Source organism: Nerophis lumbriciformis, linkage group LG34, assembly GCF_033978685.3.
Source record: "Nerophis lumbriciformis linkage group LG34, RoL_Nlum_v2.1, whole genome shotgun sequence".
Taxonomy (NCBI): domain Eukaryota; kingdom Metazoa; phylum Chordata; class Actinopteri; order Syngnathiformes; family Syngnathidae; genus Nerophis; species Nerophis lumbriciformis.
Window position 1 is genome coordinate 17,809,032 of NC_084581.2, and position 14,308 is coordinate 17,823,339.

The 14,308-nt window shown below is 36.9% G+C and overlaps 2 protein-coding genes and 2 non-coding genes across 4 annotated transcripts; all 4 read right to left on the bottom strand.

Moving 5' to 3' along the window:
- Window positions 1-172: 172 nt before the first annotated feature.
- rps12 (ribosomal protein S12) lies at window positions 173-6,566 on the bottom strand. Its single transcript, XM_061929967.2, has 6 exons — window positions 6,487-6,566; window positions 6,317-6,362; window positions 3,392-3,508; window positions 3,097-3,199; window positions 1,001-1,102; window positions 173-258 (listed from the first exon to the last, which is right to left on the bottom strand). Exons 2-6 carry the CDS (start codon window positions 6,328-6,330, stop codon window positions 196-198), a joined length of 399 nt encoding a protein of 132 aa, XP_061785951.1. The 5' UTR covers window positions 6,331-6,362; window positions 6,487-6,566; the 3' UTR covers window positions 173-195.
- Window positions 3,273-3,355, bottom strand: LOC133576629 (small nucleolar RNA SNORD100). Its single transcript, XR_009811663.1, has one exon. It is a non-coding gene; the product is annotated as a small nucleolar RNA SNORD100 (small nucleolar RNA).
- LOC140677546 (small nucleolar RNA SNORD101) lies at window positions 5,355-5,425 on the bottom strand. The gene has a single exon (XR_012049332.1). It is a non-coding gene; the product is annotated as a small nucleolar RNA SNORD101 (small nucleolar RNA).
- A 1,921-nt stretch (window positions 6,567-8,487) lies between the features above and the next one.
- LOC133576381 (SH3 domain-binding glutamic acid-rich-like protein 3) lies at window positions 8,488-14,172 on the bottom strand. The gene is made up of 3 exons (XM_061929556.2): window positions 14,007-14,172; window positions 13,760-13,927; window positions 8,488-8,774 (listed from the first exon to the last, which is right to left on the bottom strand). Exons 1-3 carry the CDS (start codon window positions 14,049-14,051, stop codon window positions 8,712-8,714), a joined length of 276 nt encoding a protein of 91 aa, XP_061785540.1. The 5' UTR covers window positions 14,052-14,172; the 3' UTR covers window positions 8,488-8,711.
- Between the last annotated feature and the right edge of the window lie 136 nt (window positions 14,173-14,308).

Consider the following 14,308-nt stretch of genomic DNA (forward strand, 5'->3'; position numbering starts at 1 on the left):
TGTGTTGTCAGTCTGTTCTTTTCAGAAGTGTACATATTAAAAAGACAAAATCCTTTCCGAACAATTTTTGACTTCTCTTATGTGTACCAGTTCCTCATAACGCCTCATATTTATGTCAGACAAGCATGATAAGACCCACCAGTCATGCACAACTTCATTCAAACACTTGAGATTAATGCCATTTCCAGTTTATTTTTATTTCTTGGCTTTGAAGTACTCCTCAATGACATCCTTGGCTTGAGACTCCTTGCCATAGTCCTGTGGCGGGAATTGGGGGAAAACAAAAGGTCAAAATTAGAGGAGACAACCCTTCGATGACCACAAAGATCCTACAAATCATTGCAGCTATTCGAAACCGCTTGAAACGATGTTTAATGGCACAATTGTTACATGGTTAGTACGACATAACAGTCTAGTCTACTTTGAAATGGACATAGTAATCTAACCTAATCTCAGACATTACTACATTTAAAAAAGTCTTCCTTGTGGTCTACTGAAATTGTAATGTGGCACTCTGGTCAAAATCTTGCATGTTTTGCAGACCACTTCAAGCCGCTTGGATGCCATTTACCATCTCTCCAGGATGTGCCGTTTTATGGGCCATCCTATTTAGGCGCTGAAGCCCTCCTCCAGGCCAAGCCCCCTTCGACGGTCTCCACACAGTCAGCCATGTTGTAGTTTTTAAAAACGTCGATAGTTCACGGACATTAACATTTCAACTGTACGCTACAGCAGCAGATTTTGACATGCATGTACAAGCCAGTCTGCTCCACAGCACAAAGCTCTTCAGGTAAATCCCTACCATATATGGAGATATCCGGTAACTAAAGCAGATGATGTAACTAAGGTTTCCAAACGGCTCCTTTGGAGGAAGTAGGAAGGAAGGCAAGACGTTTTTATATATCTGTCCGCCATGCCCCCATGGTTTGATTTCATATTTTCAAGACTTATGAGGATCCCAAATACCCCCAAACAAGTAAGAAAAGTTGGGTTTGCTTACCTTCACAACTACGCAGCTGCAGCCCACCACCTTACGGGGTTTGCCCTCACGGTCGATCTTGCACAGTCCAACCCACTCGCCGAGCTTCTTATTGTCATCTACCTGAGATAGATGGCACACATTATCATTATAGCAATTGTTTATACAAAGAAGTATGGGTACTCTTCACTGTAGCTCAGACAAATTGGGTAAGAGTGTCATCTCATCACAAGCTTCCAGCAGAGGGAGCAACATTCATAATCAGAAATACAGCAGTACATTATACCAAACATGACAAGAAAAGTCTTCCTAATTTTGTAAGGGTATCACGATTTGTTTCAACAGCAAATCTAATCAGAATTTGTGGTTGCCGATACGATTCTGCCGATACGATTCTTTAGAACAATAGGATCCGAAACGATTCATTGAGTTGAAATTGATTCAGTAACTTCTTAGCAAAAAAATTAACCAGTGTGAAATAAATACTTGATACTGTACACTGAAGGTGACGTTTCCCATTTTAATGTTATTTCTTGTATAGGAATTAGGTAGAAATGAATTAGGAATACAAACAACCAAGTTAAAAAATGGCCAATGCATTCACTTCTTATTTTAATAAAGCGCAACTGACACTTGAGGTTGAATTAACAGGAAACCTTTTCTGCACAAATTTTCAATAAAAGGTACAGTAGCTAACATTTGAACACTAGATTTGCCTGCCACTTATGATTGTTTTATAACATTAAATACAATATTAAAAATAAAGTGCAACAGACAACTCTTCTCATTGAATTCATTAGGTTTACCTGTTGCTTGTTTTGCAAAATAGAAATACTACAAATAAAACATAAATAAAATTAAGTGCGACCAAATATTTTCAGGTTGAATGAGCAGTGATTTGCCCTGCTACCACTTTATTTTAATAAACAGCTACAGTAACAGAATAGTCACAACAACAAAGCCGAAACAACTATAAGCCAAAACAATATAAAGACAGAACGGAAGAGACAGCGGACAAATTTCAGCGACTCACCGACTTCCTGAGACGGAAAGTTGAAAATGTAGTGAACAACTCCATTTGTACTGGGAAGTCGGAATTTCCGAGTTCTTAGTCGGCATTTCAACTGGAACGCCCCCCGAGGTCGGATTTCCAACTCTGAAAGCCGAAGCATTCTCACCTCCCCAGATTTTGTTTCAAAGATAGCTGCATATACAATGTGTTGTATGCTCATATTTGTAACGTCACTGTGGTGTAAACTACATTTATTTAATGTGGCATATACCTATACATCGCCAGCAATAGCTTTAGTGCTGCCCCTTCATCCACCGGTGGGTATTGGAAGGTTGCAGAAAGAGTGCATATTTCCCGCAAGTTGCTTGTATTCACACAAGGCAAGCGCAAGAATAGGTTTCGTGGATGTGGCAATCTTGATTTCCGAGATCGTAACTGGAACGCTCATAAGTCGGCTGTGATGTAATTCCCAGCTCCGACTTCCGAATCATATGGACCACAACAAATGTTGCAAAAGTTACTGAAAAAATTGGAATAAAACTTTTTCAGTTATAAATATGTACTTTTTCCATAAAATTAATATACTACTTTCAGTCGCCATAACTTGCTCCGATGTCACATCCGTCACAGCCTTTGTGGCTTAAAACTTGTGTTGCAGGTCTATATCATTGTGTTGAGGCATCTGTTTGTTGGGTCTTTGGCAATCATGCTGTAGCTGAAAGTTGTAATTTATGATGTTGTCTTGTGGCGTTTGCATTTGGTATAACCTGTCAACGGTATCCGCCATATTTGCTTTGCCGACTTATGGGATGACGCCACAGACGGACGGGCAAGACAGACTTGAATGATTAACATCCTTAATAAAAAATGTTTAACTTATGGGATAGGCTCAGCACCCCACCCCGACCCAGTAAGGGATAAGCGGTAGAAAATGGATGGATGTTTTTTTTCTCCCAATAGCAATAAAATCGATAGATTTCCTTTTAGAATGACGTTGGATTGATACTTATATTCTGGAAGGCAAAGGAATATTACTCGATATATCAATTAATCGTTACACCCCTATATTTTTGCTATTAATGTATAACAATTATATGAGCCTCACCTTGATTAAGTTGATCTGATGCTCGGCGCACAGGGCCTCCACCAGCTTGACGTACATGGGCTCATCGCAGTTGGCGGCAAGGACGCACAGATGGGCCTGGCGCCTGGATAAATGAGTGCACTGCATTAATTCAATGAAATGACAAACTGTACACATGCACTTAAATGAAAAGGTAGCATGTCTCAGACAAGAATTTGGTGACAGTGGCAATCTCCTCATGGTGTTCAGAAGAGGGAGCCAAGGAATCATCATTGATACACTGTGAAGAGTCCAATAGGTGAGATACAAGACCTACTTGTCTAGTGCCTTAGCAGCCTCTCGGATACCACGGGCAAGGCCATCATGGATAAGTGCGGTCTTGAGCACTTCAGGGAGAGCGGTGTTAACATCCATCACACCTCCGGCAGCAATGCTGTGGAGGCAGACGACGATTCAGTTCAGTTCCAGTTTATTTGGAACATGCATACGATACAATGTAATGCATCACACATTTCCAATTGTTTCCTTACAGCATGTTTGAAAAGGAGTAGGAAGAAGCAGAGCTTATTTAATCCTACCCCTTTTCATACCATAGCAATTTTATCCAATTTCCTTGTTCTCTGTAACAGAACAGTGAACAAATAAATATACCATAGCAAGCAAACAAATATTAAATACGTAAATAATCTTTGTCTCATTAAAAAAAAAGGGTTCAAGATGTTCATCATAATTCTTGTTCTGTGTACTTTGTGAACACTTGTAGTTTGAACAGTCTCTTAAACTGAATCATTTTGGTGCTTTGTTTGATATATTCCATAATTGAATTCCATATACTGATATACTAAAAGGTTTTGAGTGTTGTACGAGCATACAAATGTTTTAAATTAGATTTTCCTCTAAGGTTATATTTCTCTTGTTGAGAAGAATTGCTGTACATTCTCAGGTAGCAGGTTATAGTTTGCTTTATACATAATTTTAGCGGTTTGCAAATGCACCAAATCATTGAATTTTAATCATTGTGATTTAATAAGGGGTTTGTATGTTCTCTATATCCAACAATATGTATTATTCTAATTGATCTTTTTTGTAACACCGTTAGTGATATTTGTAGTTTCCCCATGTTTCTACACAATAACTCAAGATATGTTAACAGTAGCAAGCAGTAAACAGGGTTCGTACACCTTTTCCATGGCCAAATTCAAGCACTTTTTAAGGACTTTCAAGATCAATTTTCCAGTACCCTTCAAAAGGCGAAAACCAGTGTGAATCAATCCATAGCCTTGTTGTTTGAGGTCACCAAATGCTGTCTGTAGGAAAAATACGGAAAATCTGCTAGAAGCTAAGCCTAACATTGAACCAGCAGTTACTAACTGAATGGGGCATAGAAAATTAAGCAGTGTTTCTGTAGACCATTCAATGTCATTGGTGTCTGCAAACGTTTACGTGTTTGTTTGTATCATCATCATTCATGTATATATTGTTCCTTAAAAGAAATAATTATTGTTTACTTGTTTGTTTGTATCATAATTCATGCATACATCACGTTCATTAAAACGACAACCTCCCGGCATGATGGTAAATGGGTTGTACTTGTTTAGCGCGTTTCTACCTTTTTTAAGGAACTCAAAGCGCTTTGACACTATTTCAACATTCACCCATTCACACACTGATGGCGGGAGCTGCCATGCACGGACGGCGCTATCCAGGCCCATCAGGAGCAAGGGTGAAGTGTCTTGCTCAAGGACACAACGGACGTGACTAGGATGGTAGAAGGTGGGGATTGAACCAGTAACCCTCAGATTGCTGGCACGGCCATTCTCCCAACTTCGCCACGCCGTCCCCTATGATGGACCGATGCACCTCTGTCCTCTTGGGGGCGACAGATAATGGCAGGGCATGACAACAATCTGTTGTAAGGTCTCGTGCAATGCAAACAGACCAAGGAAACTTATTTTTTTCCAATTTATAATTAGCCTATTGAGCCAGACTGCTGAGAAATATGATGAACATTTCCAAGCATTTAACCCAAAATTCAAGCATTTTACAAACCTTGGAAAACACATTAAAATCCAAGCATTTTCAAGGTTTTTAAGCACCCGTACGAACCCTGAGTAAAGAATATTAAGTGATTTTAGGTCTAGAACATTTTTAGCTTTATTCATCATTGATGCGTTTCTTGCTACTTTATGTTGTATATTTTTTACATGAGATTTATAAAAAATAAAAAGGAACACCATTAGAGGAGATTGTTTGATCATACGGATGGGACTGAGCTTCCAGCTTGTCAGAATATTAATGTCACTCATTGGAAAGTGAAGGGGTATCTGACAAAAGATTCAATCAATCAATCTTTATTTATATAGCCCTAAATCACAAGTGTCTCAAAGGGCTGCACAAGCCACAACGACATCCTCGGTACAAAGCCCACATTGAAGTCATCATGCGTGTATGTGGGAGCTTAATGGATGACAACAGTGGTGAATTAGTCATATGCGTTGACATTTAAAACGTAAGTCTAACAAGCACTTTGTGCAGCTTGTTAGAAAAATGCAAGGATATTCACGTTTATTAATTAATACATTGTGTAAGGTTATGTTTTAAGTATACACTTTACGTTTATTGTTCAGCACTTTATTTCTCATTGAATTTGTTAGACTTACGTTTTAAATGTCAACGCATAGTCTAACAAATTCAATGAGAAATAAAGTGCTGTACAACAAACATAAAGTGTATACTTCAAACATAACCTTACACAATGTATTAATTAAAAAACGTGAATATCCTTGCATTTTTCTAACAAGCTGCACAAAGTGTTTGTTAGACTTACGTTTTAAATGTCAACGCATAGTCTAACAAGCACTTTGTGCAGCTTGTTAGAAAAATGCAAGGATATTCACGTTTATTAATTAATACATTGTGTAAGGTTATGTTTTAAGTATACACTTTACGTTTATTGTACAGCACTTTATTTCTCATTGAATTTGTTAGAATGCTTTATAACGAAGTTGTACTGTATGGAATCAAGCTGCATTACATTATAGATCGCCGGCTAACACGACACACACGATAAAATGCGCCGTGCAGTCGCATTTTATGCATAATAAAAGATAAATTCGACAACTATCAGTATAGTCGGAGTAAAACCAACCACTTAATGTTCACCTTTGAAAATGTATTTCAATAACGGCTCAGTTATAACATTTATTATAATCTAGCAACTACTACCAAGAGTTGAGCTTACCCTTCCTCGGCCATTGTAGATAAGGATGGATGGCGGACCTAAACTTCTGCAATAAACGACAGACAATGCATAGGAATTATTCTCCATCATTAAAATTTTGTTTTGATGAAGTAATGATAGCGGATGATAGTTTAATCCGTTGGATTGTTAGCGAAAGAGTAGAAACGCACCGTTTCCTCCTTTCGGGTAGCGGGTAAAGAGGACGTCATCAGTGCGCGCCATTCCTTTAAGGCTGCAAGGCCCCCATTTGATGGCGTCGGAAGACTGCCTGATTAATTTTCAGCTTTTCTTTACGTAGTTTATTAATCAATTTTTAACCAAAAGGTTTGTTAATAATTACTTGGCGCTCGAATAATATTAATTGAGAAAATAGCAACAAAAGCCGTAATGAAGACAGGGAATGTGTGTTATTAGTGAAAATGTTGCCTTTACACCAGGGGTTTTGATTGATTGATTGAAACTTTTATTAGTAGGTTGCACAGTCAAGTACATATTCCGTACAATTGACCACTAAATAGGAACACCCGAATACGTTTCTCAACTTGTTTGAGTCGGGGTCCACTTAAATTGATTCATGGTACAGATATATACTATTATCATAATACAGTCATCACACAAGATAATCATCAGAGTATATACATTGAATTAATATGGAGGGGGGGTGGGGGGTGGGGGTTAGGTTTGGTTGATATCAACACTTCAGTCATCAACAATTGCATCATCAGAGAAATTGACATTGGAACAGTGTAGGACTGACTTGGTAGGATTTGTACAGCAAGTAGTGGACACAGAGAGAGAGATCAGAAAGTATAAGAAAAAGTGTCTACATTTGATTATTTACAATCCAAAGAGGTATGATGTGGAAGGGAGGGTGTTAGTTAAGGGTTGAAGTTGCCTGGAGGTGTTCTTTTAGTGAGGTTTTGAAGGAGGATAGAGATGCCCTTTCTTTTACACCTGTTGGGAGTGCATTCCATATTGATGTGGCATAGAAAGAGAATGAGTTAAGACCTTTGTTAGATCGGAATCTGGGTTTAACGTGGTTAGTGGAGCTTCCTCTGGTGTTGTGGTTATGGCGGTCATTTACGTGGGTGTCCAGACTTTTCCCACTGAGGGCCAATTGTATATTTTTGGAACAAATACAATATCTATTGAATACCTTAGGTTTTCCCGCAGTTTTGGTGAATGATAAAGGTCCTGGAGACCCAAAAGGGTCTTATAGTCTAATTAAAGTGTTGAAAATAAGTCACATGTCAATATCTTTTTTTACTTTCAACGCTTAAATCTAAAGATTAACTCTGTTGACCAAAAGTGTACTTTAAAACATTTTTTTTGTCCTTTTGGCAAAACCCTTTATTAGGAAAACACAAAATATGCAGTATTTTCCACAAAAAATGTTCAAAGTGGAATTTTTTATGTGAATTGATTGATTGAAACTTTTATTACTTGATTGCACAGTATAGTACATATGCAATTGACCACTAAATGGTAACGCCCGAATACGTTTTTAAACTTGTTTAAGTCGGGGTCCACGTTAATCAATTCATGGAAGTAACTTGACTCTTAAAAATGTAAATAACTCATAACAATATTGCTTTTGGTTCAATATTTTTCTTGAACAATGACATGCGATGAGGTGGCGACTTGTCCAGGGTGTACCCCGACTTCCGCCCGGTTGTAGCTGAGATAGGCTCCAGCGCCCCCCGCGACCCCAAAAGGGAATAAGCGGTAGAAAATGGATGGATGGATGGATGGATTTTTCTTGAACAATGACAGTTAAAAAAAAGCACACTAAAGGTATTGGGGATCCAAAAGGCTCCCCCTCTCATAAAGGTGTTAAAAATAGGTCATATATCAATATATAATTTTTGCTTTCAACACTTAAATTTTTAGATCCACTCCAGATCCATCCGTCAAGTATATATTTTTTTTATTATTTTCTTAAACAATGACAGTTAAAAAAAATGCCTACATGTCAGCTTTGTGCTATTAGTTTAAGTATTCCAACATTTGTCTGTTACATTACTTGTTTGCTCTTTTATTCCACTTTTGAATGTGCCGCGGGGCGTTAAAAAATAGCTGCGAGTCGCAAATGGCCCCCAGGCCGCACTTTGGACTACCAGCTTTACACCATTGTAATAATGCATTACAATATAATTTATAGTAAGCAATGATTGCAGACCAATGTCAAGTCATTTTAATAATTTTGTTTATATTCTTTCAAACATACATTTTCAAAATTCCAGCTGTTTTCTTGAGAACAAAATAAAAAACAAGCCATATTTATTGTAGGAAATTTGACAGCATCCCAACAACAACAAAATAATATATATTTTTACATATAGATTTTTTTGTGTTATATTGACAATGCAGAAACAAATGGACAGGCAGTGGCTGATCAGATTTTGAGAAACGCCTCCAATTGTTCCATCTCGATTGCATTGTCGAATGCAGTGAAATCCTGAAAGAAAAACAAAAAGTGCATGAGAAACAAATACATATAAAAAATAAATAAATACGTGCATTAATTACATTTGTACAACCACATTGATGGAAGTGGTGTCCCATTTAAAGAAATGTGATTATGGAACGATTTCAACACATGCATTTGAGCACACATATAATACTGTATACTAAAACAGAACTTCTGTCCTGATAATGTTAGAATGTATAGCAAATATACACATAAATTCACTCTATGTAGTTTTGAACTGTAATGACTTCAAACTGTTTTGATTAAAAGCACACACTCATGTCTGTCTTTAGCCTTCAGGCCTGCTGATGTTTCAAGACATGAGGCTTATTCAGGTTATTTTTAATCTGGATCTCCATTGGTACAAAGGTACAATTTTTAATAATATTTTTAGATTATAAAAATAATTTTAGTTAGCTACAAATCCAATAGTATTAATTATTTACACAAATTTTCCTTATTGATTGATGGCACCGCCCAAAGCTTCTTGTTGGCGTTGGACTGGCCCACATTCTCATGAACTGTCCTTGCTTCTTTTTCCTTGGGCTCATCCCCAGCCTCGGGAAACTATGGAATCTCTCACACTGTGAACTTGTCTGCTTTTTATGACCATAACAAGAGTGAAGAATTGTTGATCATGGCTCATTCTTGGCGAGAGTGAAACCAACACTGTAATGTTTACCTCTGATGTGTTTTTAATAAATATTGTAAATCCTTTAGAAAGATTTGGCCTTTGACTATTCAATGAAAAAACACGGGTCGAGCCTAACAATGAAACAGTCAAATGTAACTTTTATTCCATGGTTAGGGTTAAAATATAAAAATTGTTATGGTTTTTTTTCTTTTTTAAATGTTTTTATTTCTTGGTTGGGGCTGAACAATATTTTCATTTATGCAATTAATGTACCATAATATTTATATACTGACAGCTACTTATTTAATTTTCTGCCTCGATTATTATAAATTATTACAAATTGTTACTATTTTATTTTACCGATGGTGTTCTAGTGGATATTTATTTTTAAAGAAAAGTGTAATCATATTACAGACTTACAGTATATATACACACACATATATATATATATATATATATTTATATATATATATATATATATATATATATATATATATATATATATATATATATATATATATATATATATATATATATATATATATATATATATCCATCCATCCATCCATGGATGGATGGATGGGTGGATATATTGTAGCTAACAAAGACTTACAAATGATTCATTGTTATTATTATTATTTCAGTCGGTTTATTTTCAATCTGTGTTCAGTACAACAACAAACATGGGTTTGCACAGTGACATTTTGTTTACAGCATCAACAAGAATTAATTACTTGCATGATCCTTCAAGATACACTGAAACACAATGAAAGTCATGGCATTAGCCTCTATGTTATTAATTCACAACATAGAGGATAATGCCACGACTTTAGCTCACAATACAATAACTGTTTGTTCCCAAATATTTTGAAGTTGCACAGATTACATTTTGGGCACATACTGTATGTGACTAAAATATTTATGTATATATATATATATATATTATGGCAAGCCGTTAAGGAAATTAAATATGTATGGAAGTCTGAATAGAAATGAGAAACGTTTATACAGTATATACTGTAAATAAGGAAGACTTAGAGTCCGTCTGCTGATCTGAAAAAGAGCCAAAGCTGTCAAAGAGCTGAGGGACCATCTTCAAAGTGCAATGCTGAAACAAATAATGCAAACAATAAAATGTAACTTGAGAGTAACGTAGTCTCTTTGTCCCGTCGTCCCGGGGACGGTAAAAAAAAAATGCACGGGACAAAATTAAATGCTCCCCGGGACGATGGCTTTTAACCATTTTTTTTTTCTTTTTCTTTTTATGTATTTATTCATTTTACATTTTATATTAAATGTCTTGGTTTTTCCTCCCTCTGAAAATCCTATGAAATGTTTAACAAGCCATCCTACAAACCCTGTTACCATATGAGTTGGGAAATTGTGTTGGATGTAATATACATATAATATTTGGAGTGATAATATTATCACTCCAAATATTATCACTTATTTGGAGTGATAATAAGCTATCACTCCAAATTACTTTGTTCCAGAAGTTTTGAGGCTTGTCTCTGTGCTGTTTGGCGTAATGTAAGCGGGATACTTTGTGACATTTGCGCAGAAATGTCTTTCTTCTGGCGACTCGACCATGAAGCACATTTTTCTTCAAGTGCCTCCTTATTGTGCATCTTGAAACAGCCACACCACAATTTTTCAGAGAGTCCTGTATTTCAGCTGAAGTTATTTGTGGATTTTTCTTTGCATCTCGAACAATTTTCCTGGCATTTGTGGCTGAAATATTTGCTGGTCTACCTGAATCCCTCATTTTCCACTTTTTAATCAGCGTTTGAACACTGCTGATTGGCATTCTCAATTCCTTGGATATATCTTTTTATACCCTTTTCCTGTTTTATGCAGTTCAATTAACTTTTCTCGCAGATCCTTTGACAATTCTTTTGCCTTCCCAATGACTCAAAATCCAGAAGCATCTGTGCAGCACTGGATGAAAGATGCAATGGTCTGTCAGAAGCCCAGAAACTCACTGACCTTTTATACACACACATTAATTACTAACAAACATGTCACAGGTTAGGATTGGAACCTTGATTAGCCATTCAAACCTGTCTGTGTCAATTTTTGTGCATGTTATCAGATCAAAGTCACTAGGGTATGTAAACTTTTGATCTTGGTCATTTGGGTACTTTCTTTTGTCATTTTGATTTAAAAAGAGTAAACAGTTGTTTGCCAATAAATAGCTTCACACAACCATTAAGCATGAGTGGAAGAAAGGTTTTTGTCTTATCATTCATATTCTCTGAAGAATGGCCAAGAAATCATAAATTATCCCAGGGTATGTAAACTTATGAGCACGACTGTATATACAGTATATACACATACATACATACAGCATATGTATGTATATATATACATATATACACATACATACATACGTATATTCATACATATACATGCAGTCACGATCAAAAGTTTACATACACTTGTAAAGAACATAATTTCATGGCTGTCTTGAGTTTCCAATAATTTTTTTAACTCTTATTTTTTTGTGACAGAGTGATTGGAGCACATACTTGTTGGTCACAAAAACATTCATGAAGTTTGGTTCTTTTATGAATTTATTATGGGTCTACTGAAAATGTGACCAAATCTGCTGGGTCAAAAGTATACATACACTATGTTAATATTTGGTTACATGTCCCTTGGCAAGTTTCACTGCAATAAGGCGCTTTTGGTAGCCATCCACAAGCTTCTGGAAAGCTTCTGGTTGAACTTTTGACCACTCCTCTTGACAAACTTGGTGCAGTTCAGCTAAATTTGTTGGTTTTCTGACATGGACTTGTTTCTTCAATCAATCAATCAATCAATGTTTATTCATACAGCCCTAAATCACAAGTGTCTCAAAGGGCTGCACAAGCCACAACGACATCCTCGGTCCAGATCCAACATCAGGGCAAGGAAAATTTCAACCCAGTGGGATGACAATGAGAAACCTTGAAGAGGACCGCAGATGTGGGACCCCCCTACCCCCCACCCCCTAGGGCAACAAGTGCAATGGACGTCGAGTGGATCTAGCATAATATTGTGAAAGTCCAGTCCATAGTGGATCTAACATAATAGTGAGAGTCCAGTCCATAGTGATTCATTTGATATATATTTCTGGCTAAAGTTTTTTCCCCAATATGTGTTTTAATTGTTTTAGGGGAACAATATTATAATTTTTTTTTTTTTTAAATATGTGTTTCAGGAAGCTGAAAATTTCTAGTTAAAAAAAAGTAAGGACAATCTGGGCTTAACAATAATAATAAAATAATTATACTCAAGGCAAATACGCCTCAAAATGTACCCATGTAAACCATTTTTGTTTTTTTCAACAACAAAATAAACAGTTATGTAAAAATACAGGCCTTCAAAAAGCCATAAATATATTCTTCAGCATTGTCCACACGTTTAAGTCAGGACTTTGGGAAGGCCATTCTAAAACCTTCATTCAAGCCTGATTTAGCCATCCCTTTACTACTTTTGACGTGTGTTTGGGGTCATTGTCCTGTTGGAACACCCAACTGCGCCCATGACCCAACCTCCGGGCTGATGATTTTAGGTTGTCCTGAAGAATTTGGAGGTATTCCTCCTTTTTCATTGTCTTGTTTACTCTGTGTAAAGCACCAGTTCCATTGGCAGCAAAACAGGCCCAGAGCATAATACTACCACCACCATGCTTAACGGTAGGAATTGTGTTCCTGGGATTAAAGGCCTCACATTTTCTCCTCGAAACATATTGCTGGGTATTGTGGCCAAACAGCTCAACAGAACTTTCCTCCAGAAGGTCTTATGTTTGTCCGTGGGATGTCAGAAGAAACAAAAATTGAGCTGTTTGGCCACAATACTCTGCATTGATTGATTGATTGAGACTTTTATTAGTAGATTGCACAGTACAGTACATATTCCGTACAATTGACCACTAAATGGTAACACCCGAATAAGTTTTTCAACTTGTTTAAGTCGGGTTCCACGTTAATATGCAATATACAATATGTTTATGTATGTATACATACATATACACACACACTATATATATATATATATATATATATATATATATACCATTTGGATTCAAGTCAGTAATGTAAATGGATACATTATAATAGCACTTACTTACCCAGCAACCTTTCTACCACAGTGCAATTACCGGTAAGTCATTTAACTTCGAAAGACCAGACAATACACAGGGTGTGCTATCTACTGTGTCTGTGTGTCGTAATACTTCAAATATTTATTTAGCCTCAACACAGCTACCGGGCAACTACTGTGTTGCCTAAATAGAAACACCTAATGCATGTATAAAGTACAAAACGTTATATGAGCATATGCATGTGAGTCTTACCCCACAGTAGATGTCCCCATTACAGATTTGAGGGGGCAGAGCGGTCGGGTCCATCGCTCTCTGCCTCATGAGGTCTTTATCTGCAGGATTCTGGGAAATGTCCACCGCCTTATACGGGATCTTCTTGGAGTCTAGGATACTGAAGATTCTGTTTTGGTTTTTCTTCATCTACATCAAAGAAAAAGACCATGTCACCAGTGGAGAGTTTCTAGCAATAAATATGCAGGAAAAGTGAGGAATACTGTACCAATGTGTTACTGCTCACGCTGGAAAAAAACACAGTGATCGACATGTTTAACAAATAAACCTGAGGCTTGTGCGTTAAGGCCGGTACAAGAAGGTGTTGTGCTGCTTTGCTGAGAAAGTAGACAAGGTAAGCAGGTTTGGATGGGACATACCTGAGTGCAAAAGAGCACACCCACTAGTGTGACTAGTTGTGGCTTGTTGGCACACACACACACACACACACACACACACACACACACACACACACACACACACACACACACACACACACATACACACACACACACACAGGAGGAAGTGCTT

What these genes read in the sequence shown, in the direction of transcription:
- LOC133576381 (XM_061929556.2), bottom strand. Translation starts at nt 14,051, where the DNA reads ATGTCGATCACTGTGTTTTTTTCCAGCGTGAGCAGTAACACATTG. An exon ending in GCGTGAGCAGTAACACATTG is followed by an intron (nt 13,928 to 14,006) that starts GTACAGTATTCC and finishes TCTTTGATGTAG; the next exon opens with ATGAAGAAAAACCAAAACAG. An exon ending in ATGGGGACATCTACTGTGGG is followed by an intron (nt 8,775 to 13,759) that starts GTAAGACTCACA and finishes TTTTTCTTTCAG; the next exon opens with GATTTCACTGCATTCGACAA.
- rps12 (XM_061929967.2), bottom strand. An exon ending in GCTGCTAAGGCACTAGACAA is followed by an intron (nt 3,200 to 3,391) that starts GTAGGTCTTGTA and finishes TCATTTATCCAG; the next exon opens with GCGCCAGGCCCATCTGTGCG. An exon ending in GCAGCTGCGTAGTTGTGAAG is followed by an intron (nt 259 to 1,000) that starts GTAAGCAAACCC and finishes TTCCCGCCACAG; the next exon opens with GACTATGGCAAGGAGTCTCA.